At 35.1% G+C, this 23447-nt stretch overlaps 1 protein-coding gene across 1 annotated transcript in view; it reads right to left on the minus strand.

Annotated features, from left to right (window-relative positions):
• The window catches only part of NCAPG (non-SMC condensin I complex subunit G), a 43841-nt gene extending 21574 nt beyond the window's left edge, over positions 1-22267 (minus strand). Inside the window, exons 1-13 of the mRNA XM_002929725.4 lie at positions 22009-22267; positions 20895-21098; positions 20195-20423; positions 18203-18348; positions 17831-17915; positions 17012-17204; positions 16383-16532; positions 12736-12876; positions 11634-11757; positions 10397-10483; positions 9893-10072; positions 7447-7557; positions 4440-4559 (exon numbers count right to left, since the gene is read on the minus strand). Of these exons, the coding sequence (XP_002929771.2) occupies positions 4440-4559; positions 7447-7557; positions 9893-10072; positions 10397-10483; positions 11634-11757; positions 12736-12876; positions 16383-16532; positions 17012-17204; positions 17831-17915; positions 18203-18348; positions 20195-20423; positions 20895-21098; positions 22009-22119 (1881 nt within the window). The 5' untranslated portion in view covers positions 22120-22267. The remainder of the gene's footprint in view (positions 1-4439; positions 4560-7446; positions 7558-9892; positions 10073-10396; positions 10484-11633; positions 11758-12735; positions 12877-16382; positions 16533-17011; positions 17205-17830; positions 17916-18202; positions 18349-20194; positions 20424-20894; positions 21099-22008) is intronic.
• Positions 22268-23447: the final 1180 nt, after the last annotated feature.

Raw genomic sequence — 23447 nt, forward strand, 5'->3', positions numbered from 1 at the left:
AGTGGTTAACTTCTTTTGATCATGCATCCTTTTAAGGCTATGAGAAGAGCTTAAAACCCCACTACAGAGTAACATACAAAAAAAAAAAAGCAAAATTTTACATACAACTTATTTTACTGCATTTGAACCTGATATTCACAAACAACATTTTTAATTTACAAAAAAGTATCTAGGGGCACCTGGGTGGTTCAGTCAGTATCCAACTCTTGATCTCATGGTCAGGAGTTTGAGCCCCGCACTGGGCTCACATTGGGCATGGAGCTTACTTAAAAAAAAAAAAAAAAAATTACATCTAGCTATTTTTTTCAAGCAAATATTAATAGCTAGTCCTTTAAAAAGTTTAGAGATCTCAGTTGTTTATATTACAGAAAAGGCGGGGGGCAAACTTCAATTCTTTAAAACTTTAATTCCATGACAAGGCTGCTTTTCTATTGACTGGTTTGATTTGGAACAGGGTAAAATTGTGGAATGGTCTTGACAAGAAACATCATTTATCTTTCACACCTGCTTGATTTTGACAATTCCTTTCCACGACAGAGGATACAAATACAAAAACAAACAGTATCAAGGCTCCTATAAGCTCTGTCGAGTGGAGCATGAGTTAGTGTTAAACACTTAAGAATGCTCCAGGACACTCTTAAGCATTACAATCACACTGCATTTCTTCTGGCTGAAATGACCACAGCACTTATCACTGATGTTATGGCCAGCAAAAATTAAAAGGATCAAAATCCACCTTTCATCTTTAAAGGTTAAGTGAACTTAATTTTCTTTTAGAAAATTTCTGTGGTATTTCCATTGCTGCAATACTAGAAATTTTATGTAACTCTCTACCTTTAATCTCCTCTATTTGAGTTCCAACCTGACTACAACTCACAATTTTTCAGCAGCATTCTTAATGGTACATAGAACATCTTAATGAATGTTTTATCCCATTTTTAGAGCCAAAAAAGTACTACTTAAGCTAGACATAAATGAATTCTTCACTATCTAATGTTCTAATAAGATTTTTCTTCCACTTAAAAGTAATGACCAGAGATCAATCTAGCACTTCAAGACCCATCTTCTAGAGAGCCAGGAAACGGAAGTAGAGAGCTTACTGTACACTAATTTCTTAGCAAAACCTCTTTGAAAATATAGGATTTTATTAAGCCAAAAAATTTCACAATAGTAAACAAGACTTCCTAACAGAATCCCTGATGCCAACTGACTGAAAAAGAATGACTCTGTTAACACATGCAGATTCACTCTACATCTTGGAGCAAAACCAGATGTAGGGCCAAGTACTATAAATGATTCTGGACAAAGTACCAAAATTTTTCTTTCAGTTTCTTTGAGAAAGGAACTTTCACATTATTTTAGAGATAATACTGACCTTTCAAGTTACCAAAAGGGCCAAACAATAACAGAAATTCTTCTGTGACAACAGCAGCATAGCATGATAAATATAAACAAAGCATCAACAGGAATTTCATCATTTCACAGTAAATAAATTGATGAGATGCCAAATGCTCCAAAAAAAGAAATTAAAACAAAACCCTGAAATTCCTAATGACTATCTTTTGACGTAAGTATGATTTTAATATTCTTCCTCTGATACAAGCCACGGAGCAGTTTGACCATTTCCAGAACAAAGGACTTCCCCAAGTTCTAATTGTATGCTTTCTTTTTCTTGGTAATGTGATTGCAACATTAAAGGATGCTCCAAGATAAGGGTTTCATGCTGAGGGAATATTCTACTATTGATTGAGTTCCGTCTTTTTTTTTTTTTTTTTTTTTTTTTTTTTTTTTTTAAGATTTATTTATCTGAGACAGAGAGAGAGGGTGAGCATGCAAGAGCAGGGCGCAGGGCAGCGGAAGAGAGAGAATCTCTAGCAGACCCCCGCAGAGCCCAGCACTGGCAGAGCTCAGGACCCTGAGAGATCATGACCTGAGCCAAAATAAAGAGTCGGACGCTTAACCAACTGAGCCACCCAGGCACCCCAGAGTTGAGTCTTTTAAAATAATCTTTTCATGAAAATGATGACGTGTGTTGTCACATTTTATTTTCAAATTGAGCACACAAAGCACACCCATTTACCTGCTGGCAAGCAATCTGCACTAAAATTCCTTGCAGCTTTTTATACCATTACATTTGGCAACACCAGATTGCTGTATGAGTCAACGTTGTCTTTTCATATGGGTAAGTAGAGGGAGGTATATTTTTGAAGTTAAGCCAGGCCCAAATGTTAAAGACAGATGTCCAAAGGAGTTAAAAGATCAAATACATTCCACTGGTACACTAGATACCATCCTTCTTGTCTATTCAATAGCACTCTAGCCAGTGACTTCTCTTCCTATATTATCAATTGTTTCCTTTCAACAGGGCCATTGCCCTTAGTATTTATTATAAACATGGTGTAATCTTCTCCATCTTAAAAAAAAATTAAAACAAAAAAGCTCTTCTTTTTATTCCAAACCCTTCTCTTGCTACCTCCCCATTTCTATTTCTCCTAACAAAAATAAAATCTTGAAAGAGTAGTCGGCACTGGCTATCTCCCAATTCCTCTCTCATAATTCTCTCTTTAGCTCACTCCAATAAAGCTTTGCCCTCCACGTAAGCTATTCTCATGAAAGTCACCAAACACTTCTTTTTTGCCCCAAATGGTCAATTATAAATCCTTATCAACTTGTCACCAGCATCGGACAGTTGGGGGATGCTAGCCCCTGTAAAATTTCATCTTCACTTGCCTTCTAGGAATGACATCACACTCTCCCCTTATTGTCTACTTCAACTGAGTCTTTACTGGTTCTTCTTTATCTCCCCTTCCTTTAAATGTGGCTTAAGCCCTAGGAAAACTACAAAGTCAAGACTCTACTCAATCTACACTCACCCTTCATGTAACATCCAGTCTCTAAGCACTGGGTACTATTATAAAGACTTAGATTCATCTCTCCAGCTTGCGCCTCCCTCCTATCTCCAAACTCACATAAAATGCCTATTTGATATATCCACTTGGAACTCAGACTCCAAACTTACCATGCCCAAAATTGAACTCCTTATCTTATCCACCTGCCATACAACCTATTCCTCTGTTTTCCTCATCACAGGAAAGGGCAAGTCTGTCTTTCTAATTATTTCGGCTACAATTCTTAGCTATCTTCAATTTCTTTCTCTCACATTTCACATCAGATTCATCACCAAATTCTAAAGATACCATCTTCCAAACTTAGATTACCACCCCTTCTCACAACCCCAATAACCACTTGAATACTGGTCCAAGCCATCATCATCTCTTTCCTGGATTATTGCATACCTTCCTTATAAGTATCTCTGCTTCCATACTTGTACCCCTACAGTTAATATTAGGGACCTGCAAACTATGGCAAAGGGGCAAATCCAGTCTGCTGCCTGTTTTTGCACAGCCTTCAAGTTAAGAAGAGTTATACATCCCTAAATGGTTAAAAAAATAATTTCATTACATGCGAAAATTGTAGGATATTCAAATTTTAGTGACCATAAATAAATTTTTACTAAACTACAGCCACACTAATTCATTTATATATTGTCACGGCTGTTTTCACACTTGCACCACAGAATAGTACTCAAGACACACCATACGGCCTGCAAAGTCAAAAATATTTACTCTCTAGCCCTTTACAGAGAAGGTTTGCCAACCCCTGGTCTACATCACTATACCTATACCTCAGTCAGATCATAATAATCCTCTACTCAAAATCCTCCAGTTCTTTCCCATTTTATTCACTGTAAGGTCTGTTAAGTCCCTAGAAGATACGGACATCGTGTTGCCTGCAAATCCTTTCTCCTACTATTCTCCTCTTTGCTCAGTCTGCCCTAGCCATAGTTACCCTGTTCCTTGAACATGTGAAACAAAGTCCTACTTCAGAGCCCCTTCCCGTCTTCCCTCTCCTCAGAAACATCTTATCCAGATATCTACATAGTTCTTTTTCCCACCTTCCTCTGGAATTGGTCCAGATTTCAACTTATTAGTGAGGCCTTTCTCTGCGAAACAGATCCTTCTCCCTATTTCCACTCCTTACTCCCCTTCTTTGCTCTTTTCAATCTGACATGCTACATACTGTTTTTCATTGTGTGTTTCCCCTTCTAAAATGTAAGCTCCATTAGGACAGCAACTTTTATCTTGGTTTTTTCATTACCTATCTTATTATTTTCTAAGCCTGGAAAAATGTGGGCATAAAATATGTTATATGTTTAATTTTTTAAAATACCTTAAATAATTGACATTTCATCTTTTTTTCTACTTTAATAAGAAATCAAAAGATAAAAATCATCCAGTCCCTAAAAGTCATCCATAATAGTCATCATCATTAATAAACCCTGGAATAAATTAAATTTAGAGCACTCACATTATCACCACAGATTCTGAGTACTTATTTCAGGAAATACAACCAAGATTTTGTCATAGGAGAAATCCTACCTGCAAGAGTAATACGAAGTGTTTACTTGCAAAATCCTGATTCTGTAGTCCACAGCATCCCAAGCATAAAACAGCCAGATTTCTTATTACAGGATGAACACTTACTATTCCAGGAAGAATCTAAATTTAATAAATTTAATTAAAATAATTTTGACCAGCACAACAGTATATTATATAATAGTATATTAAAAACATGGTCAAAAAGATAATTTCTGTATGATATCATCAATCTACTTCTTATCCATATTGTCTAACTCACTTTTCAGTTAAAAAAAAAAAAGTAAATATTAAATTGCTAAAACAGAAGAAAGCCAGAGTGAAATACAGTCTGATCATGAGACACCTCCCCTTCTACCTGTTAAAAGCGACTCAATGGCCTCCCATTGCTCATAGAACAAAGATAAAACTCCCTTACATGACCTAGATCTCATTGTGTAGTCTTTCTTAGTATCATCTCATACTATTCTACCCCTTGCTCTTTGCTTATACAATGGTCTGATTTTGATGTCTTCCATTCAGTGCTATTCAAGAGAAATAAAATGTGAGTCAGAAGTCATTTTAAATTTTCTAATATGCACATTAAAAAGAAACATGTGAAGCTAATTTTAATACATTTTATTACACTAATACAACCAAAATATTAACATTACAATATGTAATCAATATTAAGAAAATTGAGATAATCTACATTGTGCTGTTAGTACTAAGTCTTCAAAACCCAATGTATTTTGACCCTTAGTGGCACATCTCAGTTTGGACTAACTGTTAACAGCTACAGGTTTCTGTTTCTTTTTTTAAAGATTTATTTATTTGAGAGACAGAGAGAGAGAGCACAGAGGGAGACTGAGAAGCAGACTCCCTGCTGAGCAGAGAGCCCGATATGGGACTCGATCCCGGGACCCTGAGATCATTACCTGAACGGAAGGCAGAGGCTTAACCGACTGAGCCACCCAGATGCCCCTAGACACAGGTTTTTAGTAGTCACATGTGGCTGATTGCAACTGTACTGGAGAAAGCAAACCTAGAATATTCTTCCCTTCCTTTTCACATAGTTAATATCTATTCAAAAATCAGATCAAGGTCATCTTCCCTGAACAGAGCAAATCCTACTATTATAGGTTCACATATGACCACATAGCTCTTCTTCCTAGCAATTATCAATGGCATAGGGGCACCTGGGTGGCTCAGTCATTAAGCGTCTGCCTTCGGCTCAGGGCGTGATCCCAGAGTCCTGGGATCGAGCCCTCCATCGGGCTCCCTGCCCTGCTGGGAGCCTGCTTCTTCCTCTCCCACTCCCTGTGTTCCCTCTCTCGCTGGCTGTTTTTCTCTCTGTCAAATAAACAAATAAAATCTTTAAAAAAAAAAAAAATTATCAGTGGCATAGCCTTGTACTTGTTTATTTGATTGATGTCCCTCTCACTTGACCAGGAGATCCACAAAGGCAGTCTATATATGTTTCGTATACCAAGTATACTCTATCACCGGCATTTAGTATATAGTAGATGTTCAATAAATCTTTGCTCAATTAGTAACTTATGATTTTTATTTAAAAATGGTAACTTCATTAAAATATTATAACTCCTCTATCTAAATACACTACTCATTTACATCCTTCTAGTTTCTTTCAAACTTTAAACATAAATTGTTTCTGTATACTTAAAATCATTATGACCATTCAATTTTGCGTTCTTTCTTCACTCGAAATTGTATATCTTTTCCAACATGTATACAGTCTTCATATTTACTACTTCAATGGTGTGCTTATACGATAGTTTACCGTTCTCTTGCAACAGGACCAGACATAAAGTATGCAAAAAGAACTTTAAAAGTACTACTTTTCACTGAAGACATTTGCTTCACTAATAAAGCTAAGTTCTAATGGTTTAATAAAATTGTCTTTTGATCAGAAGCTCTACATTGCCGTAAACAATAATTGGTCTTCTTTACTGACTTTAGAAACTCAAGACAACCCAAGGAACTTAATTTTAGATTATATTCATTGGCTATTTTTCATTAATCCCAAGTAAAAACAATTGGGGGAAAATCCTGGAAGAGCCTGGATACATTCAAAATTTGCTTTGGATGAGTAGCACTGGTAAAAACAATGCCCTAGAGATGCGCTAAGTGATATTGTAGCCACTGAGCATATGTGACTACTGAACACTTGAAATGTAACTACACCAGACTGAGATGTGCTATTAAGACTTAGTATGGGGGTGCGTGGGTGGCTCAGTTGCTTAAGTGTCCAACTCGATTTCAGCTCAGGTCTTGATCTCAGGGTCGTGAATTCAAGCAATCCCCACTTTAAAAAAAAAGCAAAAGACTTAGTATGAAGAACTAAATGTAAAATATCTCAATAGTTTAATATTGAGTAAACGATGCCATTAAAACATTTTGGGGATATTGGGTTAAATATATTAAAATTAATTTCACCTGTTTCTTTTTAATTTTTAAATGTGGCTACAGAAAATGTAAAGTTACATGTGGTTTGCATTATATTGCTATCAGACAATGTTGTTTTACTACAGTCTTGCAGTATTTATGTCCTTATGCTCAATAATATGGAAATTACCTTAGAAGAGCGAGCTACTTAAGTATAAAGTCCTTTAAATATATAGGAAAAAAAATTCCTTTCACAGGGCTCACAATGTAATAGTCTCATAGTCTTTCTATATAGCAAGATTCCAGTACTTAAATATTCCTGATGTGTTTCAGTATATCCTCTTACTATTCAAAGAATAAAGATATTCTACATCTCTTTCTAGCATAATTTTTCATACTTCTTAAAGGAGTAATTATAACTTATATACCATGTCTTTTATAAACATTATCTTAATTTAATCTTCACAATATGAAGTAGCCACTATACAATTTTTTTTTACCACTTATATTTATCAGATGTTTAAGATGGTCATCTTTTTCTTCTTTGGAAGGCCAAGGAACATATTATTTATGAAATGAGGAAGGAGTGGGCTAAAATATAAAGTCCCAAAGGCCACAAACATACCAAAGATTCAATGATGCCATTCATGGTTGCACCTATGCCGGATGAAGTAGACATCTGCTTCAACAGTTCATAGCACAAAATAAGACACTTCTGTAGTGTTTCAACATCATTCTAAAATGAAACACAAAATATTCTGCATTAGTAAGAATATCTTCTGACCATCCCTTAAATGTTAGATTTTCAGGGTTTTGTCTAAGGCATATTGTCTCTATACACACTCCCTGGACAATCTTATCCACTCATCCAACTCCATTTAGCATCCATGAATTGACCCAGCTATTTCCTAAATTTCAGATTCATATACACAATTGCTACAAGACATTTCCTCTTGTATGTTCCACAGGCTTCTCAAACTCAAATGTCCAAAGAGAACCAATTCATCATTACCCCAATCCCTCCTCTTCTTGTGCTATCTCCATAAATAACACTGCCATCTACCCAATGTCCAAACCAAAAGATCTATGATACATTCTTGATTCACTCTTCTCCCTGTTACTAATTCCTAAATATTTCTCAAATCCATCAATTCTTTCCACATCCACCATCATTACCTTATTCAGGCTGAAATCATATCAAGCCTCCATTAATATAACAGTCTTCAACTACTATGCCTGCCTAGGCTCTTATCATGATGCAATCCCTTTTCTGATGAAGATATAAATCTCATCTTACCATTTAAAATCTTTAGTGGTTCACCATGACCCTTGGCCAAGGCAGAAAGTTTTCAATTTTGTGTATCTTTACAAGGCCTTACAAGACTTGGCCCTTGATTTTTCTCACTAGATTTATCTTTTACCTCTCCCCCCTCAGTTCTCTAGTCGTGTGGACCTGAAGTTTTCAAACACAGCAAGTACTCTTCAACTTCTGGGCCTTCACACATGCCTTTCCATCTGCCTGTATTCCTTTAACAATTCATCAGGGAGAGACAACAGAGTGCATTAAACACACAAATCTAAAGCCACCAGCCACTGACTTGCCTGGATTTGAATCCTGCCTCTACAGTTAACTATCTGTGTGACTTTGGCCAAGTTACTTTTCCTCTATAAAAGGAAAATAGCACTACCCCATAAGGTTATAGTGAGAATCAAACACTTGTGAAGTGCTTGAAGCAGTGACTACCACAGAAAAAGCATCCTGTAAATGTTGGCTTACATTATTATTTTTACTCAAATGTCAAGTGAAAACATTTCTTCCCCTGGGGAAGCCAACAACACCCTACCTGAATTAGATGCCTCTCCATAAAACCCCCCTGCCTATACCATTTATTATGCCATGCTATAATTATACTATAATACATTTATAACCCTTAAATAGTACAAATGAACACACAAAAGATCAAAGGAAGTCAAGTTAAACAAATGATATGAAGCACGATAGATCATATCTGTTCATATTTTCCCAATTCAGACCTGCAGTTTATATTGTTTTTTAGTTTATATTTTCATTTTTCACTTCAAATCTGCTCCTCAAATTTAAGAACCTATAATGATCCACAGACTTTGTCAAACAAAATAAGATACTAGCCATGAAAATAAAATTTAGGCATACTCAAAATGGAGTGTTGGAGCAGGGATGTCTACTACGGCTAAAGAGCGCAAGGACATAGCACAACTTACAAAATGCTCCTGTATAGTAAACTCTTCCCTATTCAGTATTCTCCTTATGAGCATACCCCAATCAGTACTTCCTAAACTTGAAGTAAAATAATGTTTACTACAAAAGGCAAAATTCTAAAGACCTCCTGAAAGTTAACATCAAATATTATAGTAATTGATCATTCTATCTTATGTTAAAATATGACAAGTTTATCAAACACAGTAAAGTTTTAAAAAAAATCACTGCTGAAACACAGCTTTAAGTGTTACTAGATAAAATACTTAGTATTTCATTTAAAATAACAAAACCTACTTAGCTTTTTCGAAAAACAAAAGTGTAGTTAAGCTTTAAAAATTACATGTATAACGGTATAGTTACCATAGAAATTCTTTTCCTAGCTCAGAAAGGTCAGGAGTCTTCCACAAAGAAAAAGATAGATAAATGGATGCATTTTCCTCTTCAAAGCATTCAAAATACTCTCCCTCTCTCTCTCTCTCTCTCTCTCTCTCTCACACACACACACACACACACACACACACACACACAGAAAGAAAACACTAGAAGGTAAGTTTCCTTAGCAAGGAAGGAAGACTATAGACTACAGAGATTCGCATGACAAGGTAGCAAATAAAGTCCTAGTTACAAAAATTAAAGCTAATTGAACTCTTTCCGAGTCTAAAATAAAAAGGAACAAAAGAAAAAAAAAACATTTTCATGTTAATTCATGATACTGCTAAAAAGCCCTCCAAAGTAAATATATTCTGGCAGCTTTCTCAGTTAAGAAAGAAAATAAAGTATAGCTGAGATGATTAATAACAGCTGAAATTTAGTATGATTAAGTTATCTATACCTTCTCTATATGCACTTCTTTGATTTCAAGTTGCTCTGTCTCTTTCAATAGGTTTATTTTGGCATCTTCTAATGCTTTTATTTCTTCTTTTAATTCTGATGCTTTATTAAAATCCTGTAAGTTAATGCAATTTTCCAAAGCTTCTTTTGCCTCAATGAGTTTAACTTTTATTTCTGCCATCTAAGGAAAGATACAAATTGCTTTAACAAAAACTATTATTATGAACATCCATAGCAAACTAAAGAGTAATATTTAACATCACGACAACCCAGAAGTTAAGCAGAGTCAGGCATATACAAAAAAAGTCACAGTCTTCCTGATCCAAATAAGGACAAATCTTTCAGACTGCATAATCTGGTAACATTTTAGATACTCTCATAGTTTAACAGTTAACCAATAATTTGCCTCTATGAGAACAATTTTGAAAAGGTACAGCAAAAAGAAATAAAAGACTTGCACAGCTACATTATACTCAAGCACTTATTTAATTTAGAAGAAATTTACCTTGAGTTCTTTCTTTCTTCTATCAGCTGGATCATCAGCACCAACAGTAACAATGGGCGCCCGAATCTCTGAGATAATTTCTGTAACCTGATAAGTTATAATTCAGAGTACATGCTCTAAATATATGTTCTTTATCATAAAATGAAATCGAACTGCTAGACAGAACTCCAAATAGTATCCACAGTCTCTTTAAAAATAGAGCAAAATACACAAGTAAACAGCACACATTCTATTTGGTAGACAATTTTGGGGGGGAAAAATGACCAAACAATATATTTGACTAAAAACTCTAAGGTTATGAGAAGGTAAACAGGCACATAGACGTTGAAGATAAATTTTCTCATATAATGCTTGAAAAACAAAGAAAAATGAATATAGTATCTCATCTTAGACATCAAAAACTAAAATTCTCTGACTACAATCCTCAACTCCTTCCCTTGTTTAGCTCCATGGGAGTTAAATATAGAAAAACAGAATACTCTTTTATTCTTCCTTTGCGTATACAATACATAAATAATGACAGCATAACTAAAGACTTTCCTTTCAGAGCCACTGGGACACAAGAGTTGGTACTTAAGCAAATGACAGATAACCACTGACTGGGAATGTTGTATGTTGTAGAAAGGATTTATGTGTATTTATGTATAAGGAGGGGTTGGAAAAGACAACCCCTGAATTAACTTGCAACTCAGAGATTGTATGAATCTATGAAAACCACTGATACAGGTCTGTCTTTTTGGCTACCCCAAAACAAATAATAATTGGAAATAGTATTATAATAACATTCATTTCTGTACAAGCACTTGATGAACAATATTTCATTGAACAAGGTAGGTCTTACTGTTATTCTCATTTTGCAGACAAGTAAAAAGGCTAAATTAAATAACTTGCTCGAAGTCACAAAGCCAGAAGGTAGCAGAAGGGATATGAACTTAAGTATATCTAACTTGAGCCAGTTCTCAAACACTCTAGTCACCAAGAAACAGGTGTCCCCTCTTCCCTAACTTGTCCTATTTCAAACTGACTCAACAGAATGATAGGAAGAGAAGGTGATTTTTCAAATGTGTGTGTGGGAGAGAGATTTAGTTTTAAGAGGTCTAAAAACCTAATAGACAAGACTAAAACAAAAAGCAATTAAAGATAAAGCAAAAAAAAAACTGAAAAGAAAACAAGACAATCCTCAATATCATTGACCAAAACCTTTTAACCTTTATCAACAATTAAGAAAAATACTTACAATTTGTGTTCTCTTGTTATCATCTATAACGATGCAGAGCAATCTCTCAACAAGAAAAGAAAGCAGGGGTACCGGGGTTGTGGGCAGAGTAAGAATCTCCTGTAAAATAGCCAGTAGTCCTTTCCTGCGTTTAAAAAGAACTATTTTCATTTGAACATGACAGTAGAAACACATTTTACCACTAACATTTCATTTATTTTGCAGACTTAATTTGTCTCAGTTCTTTTTTATCACTACAGGTACAAAAAAATACATACAGAGTAGGCCAAAATTCATGTTCTGCAAAAAAATAATTTTTATAAATGACCCCACAATCTGTCATAAATCAACATGAGGAAATGACAAAACATCAGAAGTGAATCAAATCTTTACATAGCACTACTAGCCCTCTCTGTAATAGAGATTTTTAAGCAAAACCTGCAATTTTATTGATTTATTCTGAAAAAATTGAATGTATTTCCACATATATAAACAAAATGGATACAAACTGCACAGGTCCACGTATATGAATATTTTTGCCCGTAAATATAGTACGGTACAATTCCAGAAGTACAATATAGTACTTTCTCTCCTTATAATTCTCTTAATAACATTTTTCTCTAGCTTACTTTATTGTAAGAACATAGTATATAATACATACAATATAGAAAACACATGTTAATCAACTGTTTATGTCAATTTTATGTTTATGCTTATTGGCAAGGCTTTTAGTCAATACGCTATTATTAATAACTAGGTTTTTGAGAGGTCAAAAGTTATATATGGATTTTTGACTCCACAGAGGAGGGATAGGAGATCAGTACACTCACCCCCTCCCCCTATGTTGCTCAAGAGTTAAATATATATATGTGTGTGTGTGCCTGTGTGTGTATATAAATATACACACATACATATATACACATACACATAATGTATGTACATACAGAGAGAGAGAGGGAAAAGGTGTATTTCCTGTTAGATATTACAAATATAAGAGGAAAAAGAAAACTATTGCACTTCAGAGAACTAGGTTAAATATATTTAATCATACTGTAACAAGACTATATTTCAATACAGCTAATTAGAAGAGCAAATTAGGACAAGTGTTAATATTTAAACATACCTTCCTCCTTCTTCACTTGTATCCAAAGACTTGATAATTAGAATTAACTGTTGACCTATAAACTCTTTTGACATCAAATTTTCAATATAGGAAAAATCATTTTTCTTTTCATCTATAACAACTGGGATACTCTGAATATAACTAAAACAAGCAGAATAAATAAAATGTAAAATCCGTTAAAAAAAAAAAACAAAACATTAAACAGCTCCCGATGAGGTCAGAAAAGGGTTTTTCAGTTCATATAACTTCAAATACTTGGATGTTTATACCACATTAATACTAACTTGGCCTAAAGAATAAATTCTATGTTTTTGTTATGAACTTTTGCAAACAAACTTACGGGCTTGAATCAAAAAGAACTTGGAAAATATACTCATTAAAGATTCAAATTTCTTATGGGAAATTTTCAAAAAGGCACATATTTATGTCTCTCAAATTGATAACATTATTTCAATGTCACCAGTATTCTCGATTAGAGTCCTGGATCCCTTTAACAAAAACTCAATTTTTCATAAAGAGCTAGTGTTCACTCATCACCCCTAACTGACCATTATTCTTTTGCTTAAAAGAATAGTAATAATTAATACTAATTATGCAAGTAATCCATGAATACCATGACCTTTTAAAAAACCAGAAAAATAGAGCTTCATGAATTTGTATTATGCTTGCTTAGGGCCCTACTAATATCTGTATTGTTCTTATTTTAGTGTAAGTATTCCTAAACAAGCACCATCAACTACCCTTTTATTCTTACTATCACTGCAATTAAAGACTTTTTCAAGCCTCACCTAGATAAAATTCAACAGCCTACCAAAAGGTCTCCCTTTTTTGTGTGAACAAAAAAAAGCTACTTAAAGGCAGAATTAGGAGTTTAAGCTTAGACAACTAGGTGCCTTTAGGCTGAAAGTAATATGAAAACAACAATCCTGATGAAAAATGTCATTTTTTAAATGTCAACAAAAATCAAGTTATAAAAACTGCAGAATTATGTATGATGAGTAAACTGACTCATTTTTAAAATGATAATCAAGAGTAAATAAAAGCTCACAAATCTCTTAGGACTTTCCATGGTATCAGCACTCTTTGGGTTCTACTAGAAAACTAAAGGAAAGAAACTAATAATTATCAAAATCATAAGCTTAGTAGAGTTACTGGTTTCTGACAGGCTAAAAAACCTTCACTGATCTTTGAATCCTTCCCTTCCCTTTGAGTACTTTTCCACTCCACCTTTAGCACAATGCGTAACATCAAGACTGAGGGTATTTTTTAAAATAAATTCAAAGAGTAGTTGTTTCATTAATAGATTACAAATCTTAAACTGCAAAAATACAACTTAAAATGGACCCACCAATTTTAATTACCATGAAATCATCTTTTTAACCATTTTTAAACACATTCATTACAAGGAAGAGACCACTCAAGAATAAGAAAGCTTTTTTCTAAAGCTCTCTCCAAGAATTTATACTTAAGGTCACTTTCTAAAAATTGTGTTGGTGTCTCTTTTTCTTTCTCAAATTTGACAAGCTTAATTTAATATCCTTGATTTCTTTATGTGAATACCTCAGTTAACAGGAAATTGTTTCATATCAGAATTCTCAGTTACTACCTCTTTTTGCTACAAAATGTCTGAAAACACATCTCTGAGATTATCAGGAAGTAATTTTTCCATTTAATTTTGTTTCTGTACCTGAATAAGCTAATCCTATCTAGTGATGTTGCTCCAAAAGAAAACCACTCTACTTCTAAAGTATTCTTTCAATAATAATTAAAACACAATTTTAAAAGTTTTCTTCTTTGTAAGTGAAAAGAAGTTACCTATTTCAAAACTCACAGATTAAGTGACAGAGGAAATATAAGAATCCCTGACTTCTCAGAGCCAGAGAAATCAAGCTCCTTCTCTGTTGATTTCAGTAACAAAGAGTTAATCTGTGAAGCAGTCCTTGAGGAGAGGCTCTCCCTCTGTTATTTAAATATTTATTTCCCCATATTTTCTTTATTTTTGTAAGCATTTATTACTTTTATATTAATTCATATGATTAAACATTGCATCAAAATTATTCGTTTTGGACATACTGCAACACGGCCCAAACAGCATTAGACGAAAAATCTAATTAAATACTGAAGTCTGAAATAATTACTATTGAGATTCACGCATATTTTTTATGATGTTACTATGAACTCCGGCTATAAGTTTCCACTTTGGCTCACATTTAAGATATTTATCCTTGATTCAATATTTTGCATACAAATTAAAATGCATTTATAGTTTTGCCTCCTAACTTACATGGAATTATTATAAGCAAAAGCAGAATATTACATTCCATACAAAGAGAATTCAGGCCTATAATTCATGTTATATGGAAGAAGCTTTTTAAAAAATGCAACAAAAGCATAAAGTTAAAAATCTACACACCAAAATCTATCAAAATATATATAACATTTGGCCCACAATTCCACTCCTGGGAATCAACCCACGAAGTCCCAAACATACATAAAATGTATGGTTTAACATAACTTTATCAGTGAAAACTGAAATCATGCGAAACATCCGTTAACAGAGAAGTAAATTAAGTATTGCCATCATACTATGGGATGATATGTTGTTAAGAGTGTGATAAATTTATATGCACCAACATATAATGATCACAGATAGAAGTAGTTGGGGAAAAAAACCCAAAAATATAATGTGCTATGTTTAAAAAAATTTATGTATTTTAATATATGTGTATGTATATGCAGAGAAAGAGATCTGAAAGTGTATATCCCAAATTGTTAACTAATTGTATGTATTGTTAACTAAGATAAATGTGATTGAGGAATTAGGAGATGAAAGAAATTTTCTACATTTTTCTTCTACATATTTCCTTATTTGAATTTTGACAAGAATTGCATTCATGTTTTACTTGGTAATTTTAAAGTGAAATGAGAAGAATTAAATGAAGAAAAAGGTATATTTTGAAAAAACTTTTTAAAAAACAAAAAGCCAAATAGTGATAGTTTTAATTAATATTAAACTAGCCACAAAGGTTCACCTTGTTAGTTGGAAAAGTATGGCCCATGCACCAGATACAGCCTGCTGCTTGTTTTCATACGGCTTGCAAGCTAAGAGTTTTACATTTTTAAACGGAAGCTTGTTTATACATGGATATATACACAAATACATTTGAAAATATATACAGATGAAAATTACATAAAATTAAAATTTTAGTGTCCATAAAAGTTGAAAGAAGTTTTTTTGGAAAACAGTTACAATCATTCATCACATATTCTGTGGCTGCTTTTGGACCCGCACAGCAGAAGTGTCATTACAACACAGATCTACAGACTAAAGCAATTACTTTCTGACCCTCAGAAAACATTTGCTAACCAATTTCAAAGAGTAACACATCATCATTACCAACTTTATGGAGAAATGTTCATAATCAAATCCTAACTGTTTTAAGGAATGTCCCTAAATATACTTTTTACTCTTTCAGTGTACTGTCCAGCAGAGAATATTCTTCAGACTCAATTCCTATTTATCCCTGCCTCGCCAAAAAAAAAGTTTTTAACTGACCCCTAATCAAGCATGACTTTGAGGGAGGGGGCTAGAGGCTTGACACATACAGGAACAAAAGTACAATCCAAACAAAAAGAAAAAATTTTACCTTAGTAAATACTCTGCATATACTATGGGCTCTGGCAAAATCTGCTCCAAAAATTCTTCACCTTCATCTCCTTTGGATTTCACATATTCACAAAGGACACGCCAATACAAAGCATTTTCAGGAGTTAACGTTTCCATTGGAATCAGTTTCCTTCATTTAAAAGGGAGAGAATAAGAGAAAGAATAATCTTAAAGTTAAAAATTTGAATGGAGTATAAAAACGGGAATAAAAAGCAGACCTGATTTATAACCAGCATCCTTTTAATTGCAAAGTCAGTAACTTATCGACCCACACACAAATGAAAATATTTAGTGCAAAAGGAAAAAAAAAGAATCAAATAAGCAAGCATACAATAGGGAAGCATGTTGTTGGACTTTCCATGGTGAGTAATACAAAAATCAAAGTAACAAAATGGGAAAAAAGAATGCAGCTAAAGTAATCTATGATAAGGTAGTGAGTTCTTACACAAGGGTGATAAAGAGAAAAGACATTCACCAGAGTAAAGAAAACACAGGTGAGGTAGATAAAAGCTATTGAAACAATCTGAAACAATCAGAAAAGGACAAGAAAAGGACTAATTTTAATTGCAGAAGTTCATGAGTATCACATTTCAAGTAATGAATATATACCTGCCATCATTATTTTTACAGATTTCTGCCAGTTCATTAAGAGGAGTCACTGAAAATAAGGCATGGAGAACAGAGACTGCCACTTCAGAAGAATTTTCCACATCTAACCGATGAAGCAACTCTAATATATTTCCTTCAGTGAAACGTAACCAGCCTTGGAGAAGATGCTTCTGCACTGCTTGTTTAACAGCATCTGTTAAGTCATTTGAAATGTAAGTGAACAGAGGCTCCCTCTAGCTTCCATTTCCTATATTATGTCTGTATTAATTAACTTTTACCAGATCAGTGTTAACATAAAATCAGTATTTATAATAAATGAGAAGAGATTATGAAGAACGAAGAAAAATACTGAAGAAAAAATAAAGGTACAATAATAATGCAAAAGTCACTATGCTGCTTACTTCTAATAAAAATGGAAAAGGCCCAAACCAAATACACAACCACTATCACAGCCTACAAAAATATCTGCATTCCTTCTCCCTGGGGTTCACTGGGCTTCAGTGTTAGTCCTGACACTATGATAGCGATTATTTCACCTGATGCCTGACTTCATCTAATACACGATTGCTATTTGCAGTAGTGAATCATACAAGCATGTATCACTGAACGAACTTTATTCTTGGAAAAGTAAAACAAACACTGCTCCTTTAACTACCAGGATCTTTAACCCTTTGAAATGTTTTCTACATGATGTACCAAGCTAAATTTTGACAGGTTGTGTCAAATTTTGACATAATTAAGGACACATGTTTTCGAAATCTTCTAAGTCTACTAAACCAAAACCTACTGATGTTTTGTATATACAGGAGTCTGTCTTACCTGATCTGTCATTAAGACCTTGTTGAAGGAGCATTACTCTCTGAGCAATGGACATAGCTCTCATATGAACCTTTTCAGCTAAAACCTTAAAGAGATAGTAATAATAATAAGTTGGGCATTAAACTCAACATAGTCTATATATTTCATAACTAGTAATATCTCCTTCATCTAAGAAAAAACCCAGAATTTCCAAAACAAATTAATATCTGGTAACATATTTAATGTGATAAGAGTCCGCCTAAATCATCTATAGTCTCCATCCATAAAAATCTCATTAAAATCCACAAAAATTGAAGAAATCATTATTATATACCAAATATTTTTCAAAAGTATTTTAAGAATATGTCTACACAAGTTATTAGGCTTATTTACCTGATAAGCCAGCTTTCTTACAGCCTCTTTCACATCCTTGGTGCGCCCTACAATTTGTGGCAAAGTCTTTGCTGATGGTGCAATACATGATAACACTGCCCGCCTAACTTCTGAATTTGAATCATTTTCAATCAAAGTAGTATAAGCTAAAAATAGAGCAATATATTTTAGTACACTAAAGAAATATTATTTATTTAACCACAGTCATAAGATAGCCCACATTTTTATATTTAACAATATCTTTAAAATGATAAAGATAATCATTTTTTAGCCTTATACATTTAATTTAAGCGGAAGATTTTTTTCTGCCAACTTCCCTTAAAAAATAGAATAAGAAATTTGTTAATAGACTCAGCACAAAGGCTAAAACTAAAAACAAAGAGCCCTAAAGATCATGGAAAACCCAACATTAAGATTATGTCTTCGTGACTCATCAAGATCTAGAAGAAAGTCTAATATAGCAGGTAGTTTAAAGTAATAAGGTTAAATAAAGGGCTCATTATTTTTATTTTTAATGAGTCCTAAAAAAGGAAATAACTTCTTGTTTTACTCCCTGAAACAAAATCCATTTCCTGTATTTAAATATTTATTCACCTCTACTTCTCAAATTTTCCCCAGCTTTATAATTAAGTACATGTTGACTACTAAACATTTATTTTATACAATATTATTATGTGTGTCATTTAATACCAAAAAATATTAACTATCATCAGTTTTCAAAACTGATTATAAAGTGTAACTGGGACAAACAGAAAAATGAAAATGTGCCCAAAATGTAGCCAGGCATATATGGAAAAGTGGAATATGACTATTTTCACGAGATGAGAGGTAGAGAAAAATTTTTTAAATAAAAGAAAGTGCAAATCAAAAAAAAAAAGAAGAAAGAAAAGAAAAGAAAAAAAGTGCAAGTCATAAAGGCAGAGATTGATTAATTTCTGTCTATCAGAAGACATCCCAAAGAGGGCGAAACAAAGAGCCATCTAAAGTTGAAAAAGATCTACAATTCACATAATTCCAAAATTTCTTTCCAGAATATAGAACTCCAGTAAATCAATAAGACAAACCAACAGAAAAATGAGAGCACATTAATAGGCATTATATAGAAGAAATACAATTGACTGTCAAATATATGAAAAGATGCATAAAATGGATATATAGCCTACACACAACCAGATAAACAAAAATTTTTAAATCTGACATCTAACACTGGAGAGAATATGGATCAATGAATGTTTTTATGCACTGTTACTGGGAGTATCAGTTGGTAAATTGTTTTGTAGAATACTTGTACCTTATTTAATAAAGCTGAATGTGCATATATCCTAGCAAGTCCACCCTAGGTATATACCCCAGAAAAACTCTTTAACCTGTGCACCAGAAGCCATGATAAGGAAGTTCACAGCAACAACACCATCTTTTCAGAGCAAAATAACTGGAAACCAGAAGGTCTGTCATTATTAGAAATAATTAACTGTATTATAATTCATCAAAAGAATGCTGTAAGACAGTAAATATATCAACATGGAAGAATATTACAATTAGAATTATTAGAAAGTACAGAAAAATATGACTCATAAAGCATACAAAATGATAGGCAAAACTTTTTAGAGATACACACGTGGCTATTGTTTAAGCAGAAAGACAAGAGACTAATTAATCCAAAATTCAGGATAATCATTAACTCTGAGGGAGAGTGTGCTGGGATGTAACGCAGGCTTCAAAGGCACTGACGATGCTATATTTTTTTTAAGTTGGGTGGTGGCTACTTGGGTATTTTTAAAAATCATATATATATATATTACATATATTACGTAATATATATATACACACACATATATATGTATATATATTACATATATATGTGTGTGTATACACACACAAACACACACACACACACTATTCTACATTGGGGAGTGGAAAACAAAAAACCTCTCTACTGAGAATTTAACGAAGTCAAGGAAACCAAAAAAGAATTTAGGAAGCTACACATACCATTAACCACTGGACATTCATCATCTTTGGGATCCTGAAGTCGTGAAAGAGCCAGAACTGCCTGTATTCTCACATTTGGAATTTTATCTTTCAATCTAATAAGCATGGCTTCATTAATTTTATCAAACAAGTCATCATCAATCTGGGCATTTTCTGGCATACTTCCCAAGAGCTTGTTTATGAGCTGGCACGCTCTAAATCTAACTGCATTGCTGTTTGCTTCATGAGACTGAAACGGGAACAAATCAAAATTTATTTACAATCACATACCATTTGAATTCTGTTTAGAATTCAGGAAGTTACAAAAGTAATTCATCATTCGCAGAGAAACTACAATGCTACCTTGATCCATACGCATACTAAAAGTCTCACAATTACACACAGTCCAAAGTATAAGCTAAATTACAGGAGCATATACTTCTCTTTGTAGGAATTCTTACTTTACTTCTAAAATAGATAACTCACCTAAAATGATGTGAGAACTGGCTGAGAGGTCATTAAAAACTTAATGCTGAAGTTATTTTAAGTCCATTTTTAAATCTTAATGACAGTTCTAATATTTCCTACAAAAGGCAGACTCATTCACAGACATTTTCTCAGCTACTACACATTGCATTCTCTAAAACATACAAACTCCCATGGCCCTTTTAATATAGTAAAATTTTCTACAATACTTCCCCCAAAGTTCCAGTTTTCATACCTTTAAAAGAAAGGTAAACAAATAATTTAAAATGCCACCATCTTCCTCTTCCTCATTGTCTTCTATATCCGATTGGTGAAATGAAGTAACAAACTTGGCTGCAAAGTCTATTACTCTCTCCACGGCTGGTTCACGTTTATAGACCACCATAGCATATTTAAGGTAATGAACAAACTCCTCATGAAAAACTGTTTTAACATCCATCTGAAAAAGAGAAACCCTTCACAAACTGCACTGATATAATCCCTTTTTCCCAACAGTACCCTAAGACTACTGAAAGCCCTAGTCATAACTCAAACTAAAATTATTATTTAGTAAACTCGCAGGTGAGTTTTCAAACTATCAAAGGAAAAAAAAATTGCACAAATTTCTCTCCAGAGAAAGGTACTTCTCCAAGGAAGAAAACAAATGTGAACGTTGACGGTGAAAGGATTCCTTTGACTTTAATACCCTTGAATTCTCAATGCCTTGGTGCCAGTTTAGTAAAAATACGCCTCTTCGTAAACAACCCAAAATCAACGATGGCTTTCATATTTTACGACATTTACCCTTACCCTTACACAGCAATTTCCTTTTGATATAACGTTCACATTCTATCTCATATCCTTAAGCACGATTATATTGACTTACAGTTTTTCTTGGACCTCAAGATAATTTATTTTCCTGAAACTCATTGTCCTATTATTCTCACGGCACCATTCAAAACAGTATTTACATAAATAGGAAGACACGGGTCCTAATGGTCATTTTGTTACTTGCTGATTCGATTCAATTTAACTGCGACTAATTGGGCGTTCCTGATGTGCACGGTGACCTGAGGGACAACAACCGCTGAACCACCCGTTCAGGATCCACTTAGCCGTCCAACACTTGGCGCCAGGTCGCCCAGGTGCTCGTAAACGTTGCTCTCCAAATTCACAAAGAATTAACGGTCCGAGCTGGAAGCCGCTGGGGAGAGGGGGTGCCCGGGCGACCTCGCTCTGGTCTCCAGACCTCTCCGAACTGGGCCGGGAAGGTTCACAACGTCGGAGTCCGGAGGGCCACGCGAGGCCCCTGGGGGACGCCGGTCCGGGGAGGGCGAGGGGCGGCGGCCGAGGCCCGGGGCCAGGCTTACCGTGCGGTAGGTGCGGCTCAGCGCCACCACCAGCTTCGCCTGGTTCTGGTGCGGCTGCTGCGCCAGCTGAAAGGCCTCCTTGATCGGCAGCAGCTTCTTCTCCGCCCCCATGGTGCCGGGACCCGGCCGGGACGAGCCTGGTCGGCTCCGGGCTGCGGGGGTCCTACGGACCGCAGGTAAAGTGTACAAAGTCGCCTCAGGTTCCGGTCAGCCGACAGCTGACCATCCAGGGTGGAGTTACCGCCAGAGCGTTCAAATAACTCCCGCGGGAGAAGGAAATACCGCGAGACTGCCGCGAGAGCGGGAAGAGATGGGTCCACCTACCTCAATTACGGCAGTTTGGGCGCATGCGCTTAGGATCTATGCTGCGATTTTCTGAGTGGGAAGCGGCGTTTGTTAGAGGAGCGGGTGTCGGCTCGCCCGGAAGTGGTTATTAGTCCCTTCAGGACGGCGGTGCTACTGTCCGGGTACAGCCGGGTCGTGCCCCTGGGCGTGGGGCGAGAAAGAAGAAAGGATCTTCCATGGGTGAGAACAGGGAATCAGCTGAGGGGAACAATTCCTGCTCCGGCTAAATAGGGGAGCAGGGGATCCCAGGCGTAGGGATTTGTTTGGAGATCCGTCGAGAAGGGAAAGAGGACATGCTGGAGGCGGGGCAGCGGCCCTGCGTCCACTGAGAAAGCAGAAGTTCCCGAGCTGCCAAGGGGGGCGTTACTAGGTCTCCTGATGGAAGTGGGCTTCCGTCCTTTTAAACCTTAGGACTTCGGCTGGTGGAGGGTCTGCGAGAGGGAGGCTGTCTGGGAAGAGCTGCGAAAAGAGGCATGATTTAATTTAGACCCAACTTATTCTAGATGCACGAGCTTTCGAGGCCTAGTTTACAGAGGTACATAAGGACAATGTATTCAACAAAGGAGAAAAGGGATGGTGTTCAGGGTAGTGGTAAAGATTAAGAAATTTGGAGGGCCGTCGAGCAGGAACTAGGTCTTTAAACTTAAAAAAAAAATGGAATTATATCAGACAAAAACGAACATCTCTATACTCACAGCCAGCTAAAGAAATAGGGGATTACAGGGGCGCCTGGGTGGCACAGCGGCTAAGCGTCTGCCTTCGGCCCAGGGCGTGATCCCGGCGTTATGGGATCGAGCCCCACATCAGGCTCTTCTGCTATGAGCCTGCTTCTTCCTCTCCCACTCCCCCTGCTTGTGTTCCCTCTCTCGCTGGCTGTCTCTATCTCTGTTGAATAAATAAATAAAATCTTTAAAAAAAAAAAAAGAAATAGTTAAAAAAAAAAAAAGAAATAGGGGATTACAAAGCTGCCTGTATACCTTTTTCCTATTGAATTACCTGTCTCTAGCATTAATGGCTTTTCTGAACTCAACTGTTTTATGTATTAATGACATATGAATAAGTCTCTGAATAAATATACTGTATTGTTTTCATGT

This window comes from Ailuropoda melanoleuca, chromosome 11 (genome assembly GCF_002007445.2).
Source record: "Ailuropoda melanoleuca isolate Jingjing chromosome 11, ASM200744v2, whole genome shotgun sequence".
NCBI lineage: Eukaryota > Metazoa > Chordata > Mammalia > Carnivora > Ursidae > Ailuropoda > Ailuropoda melanoleuca.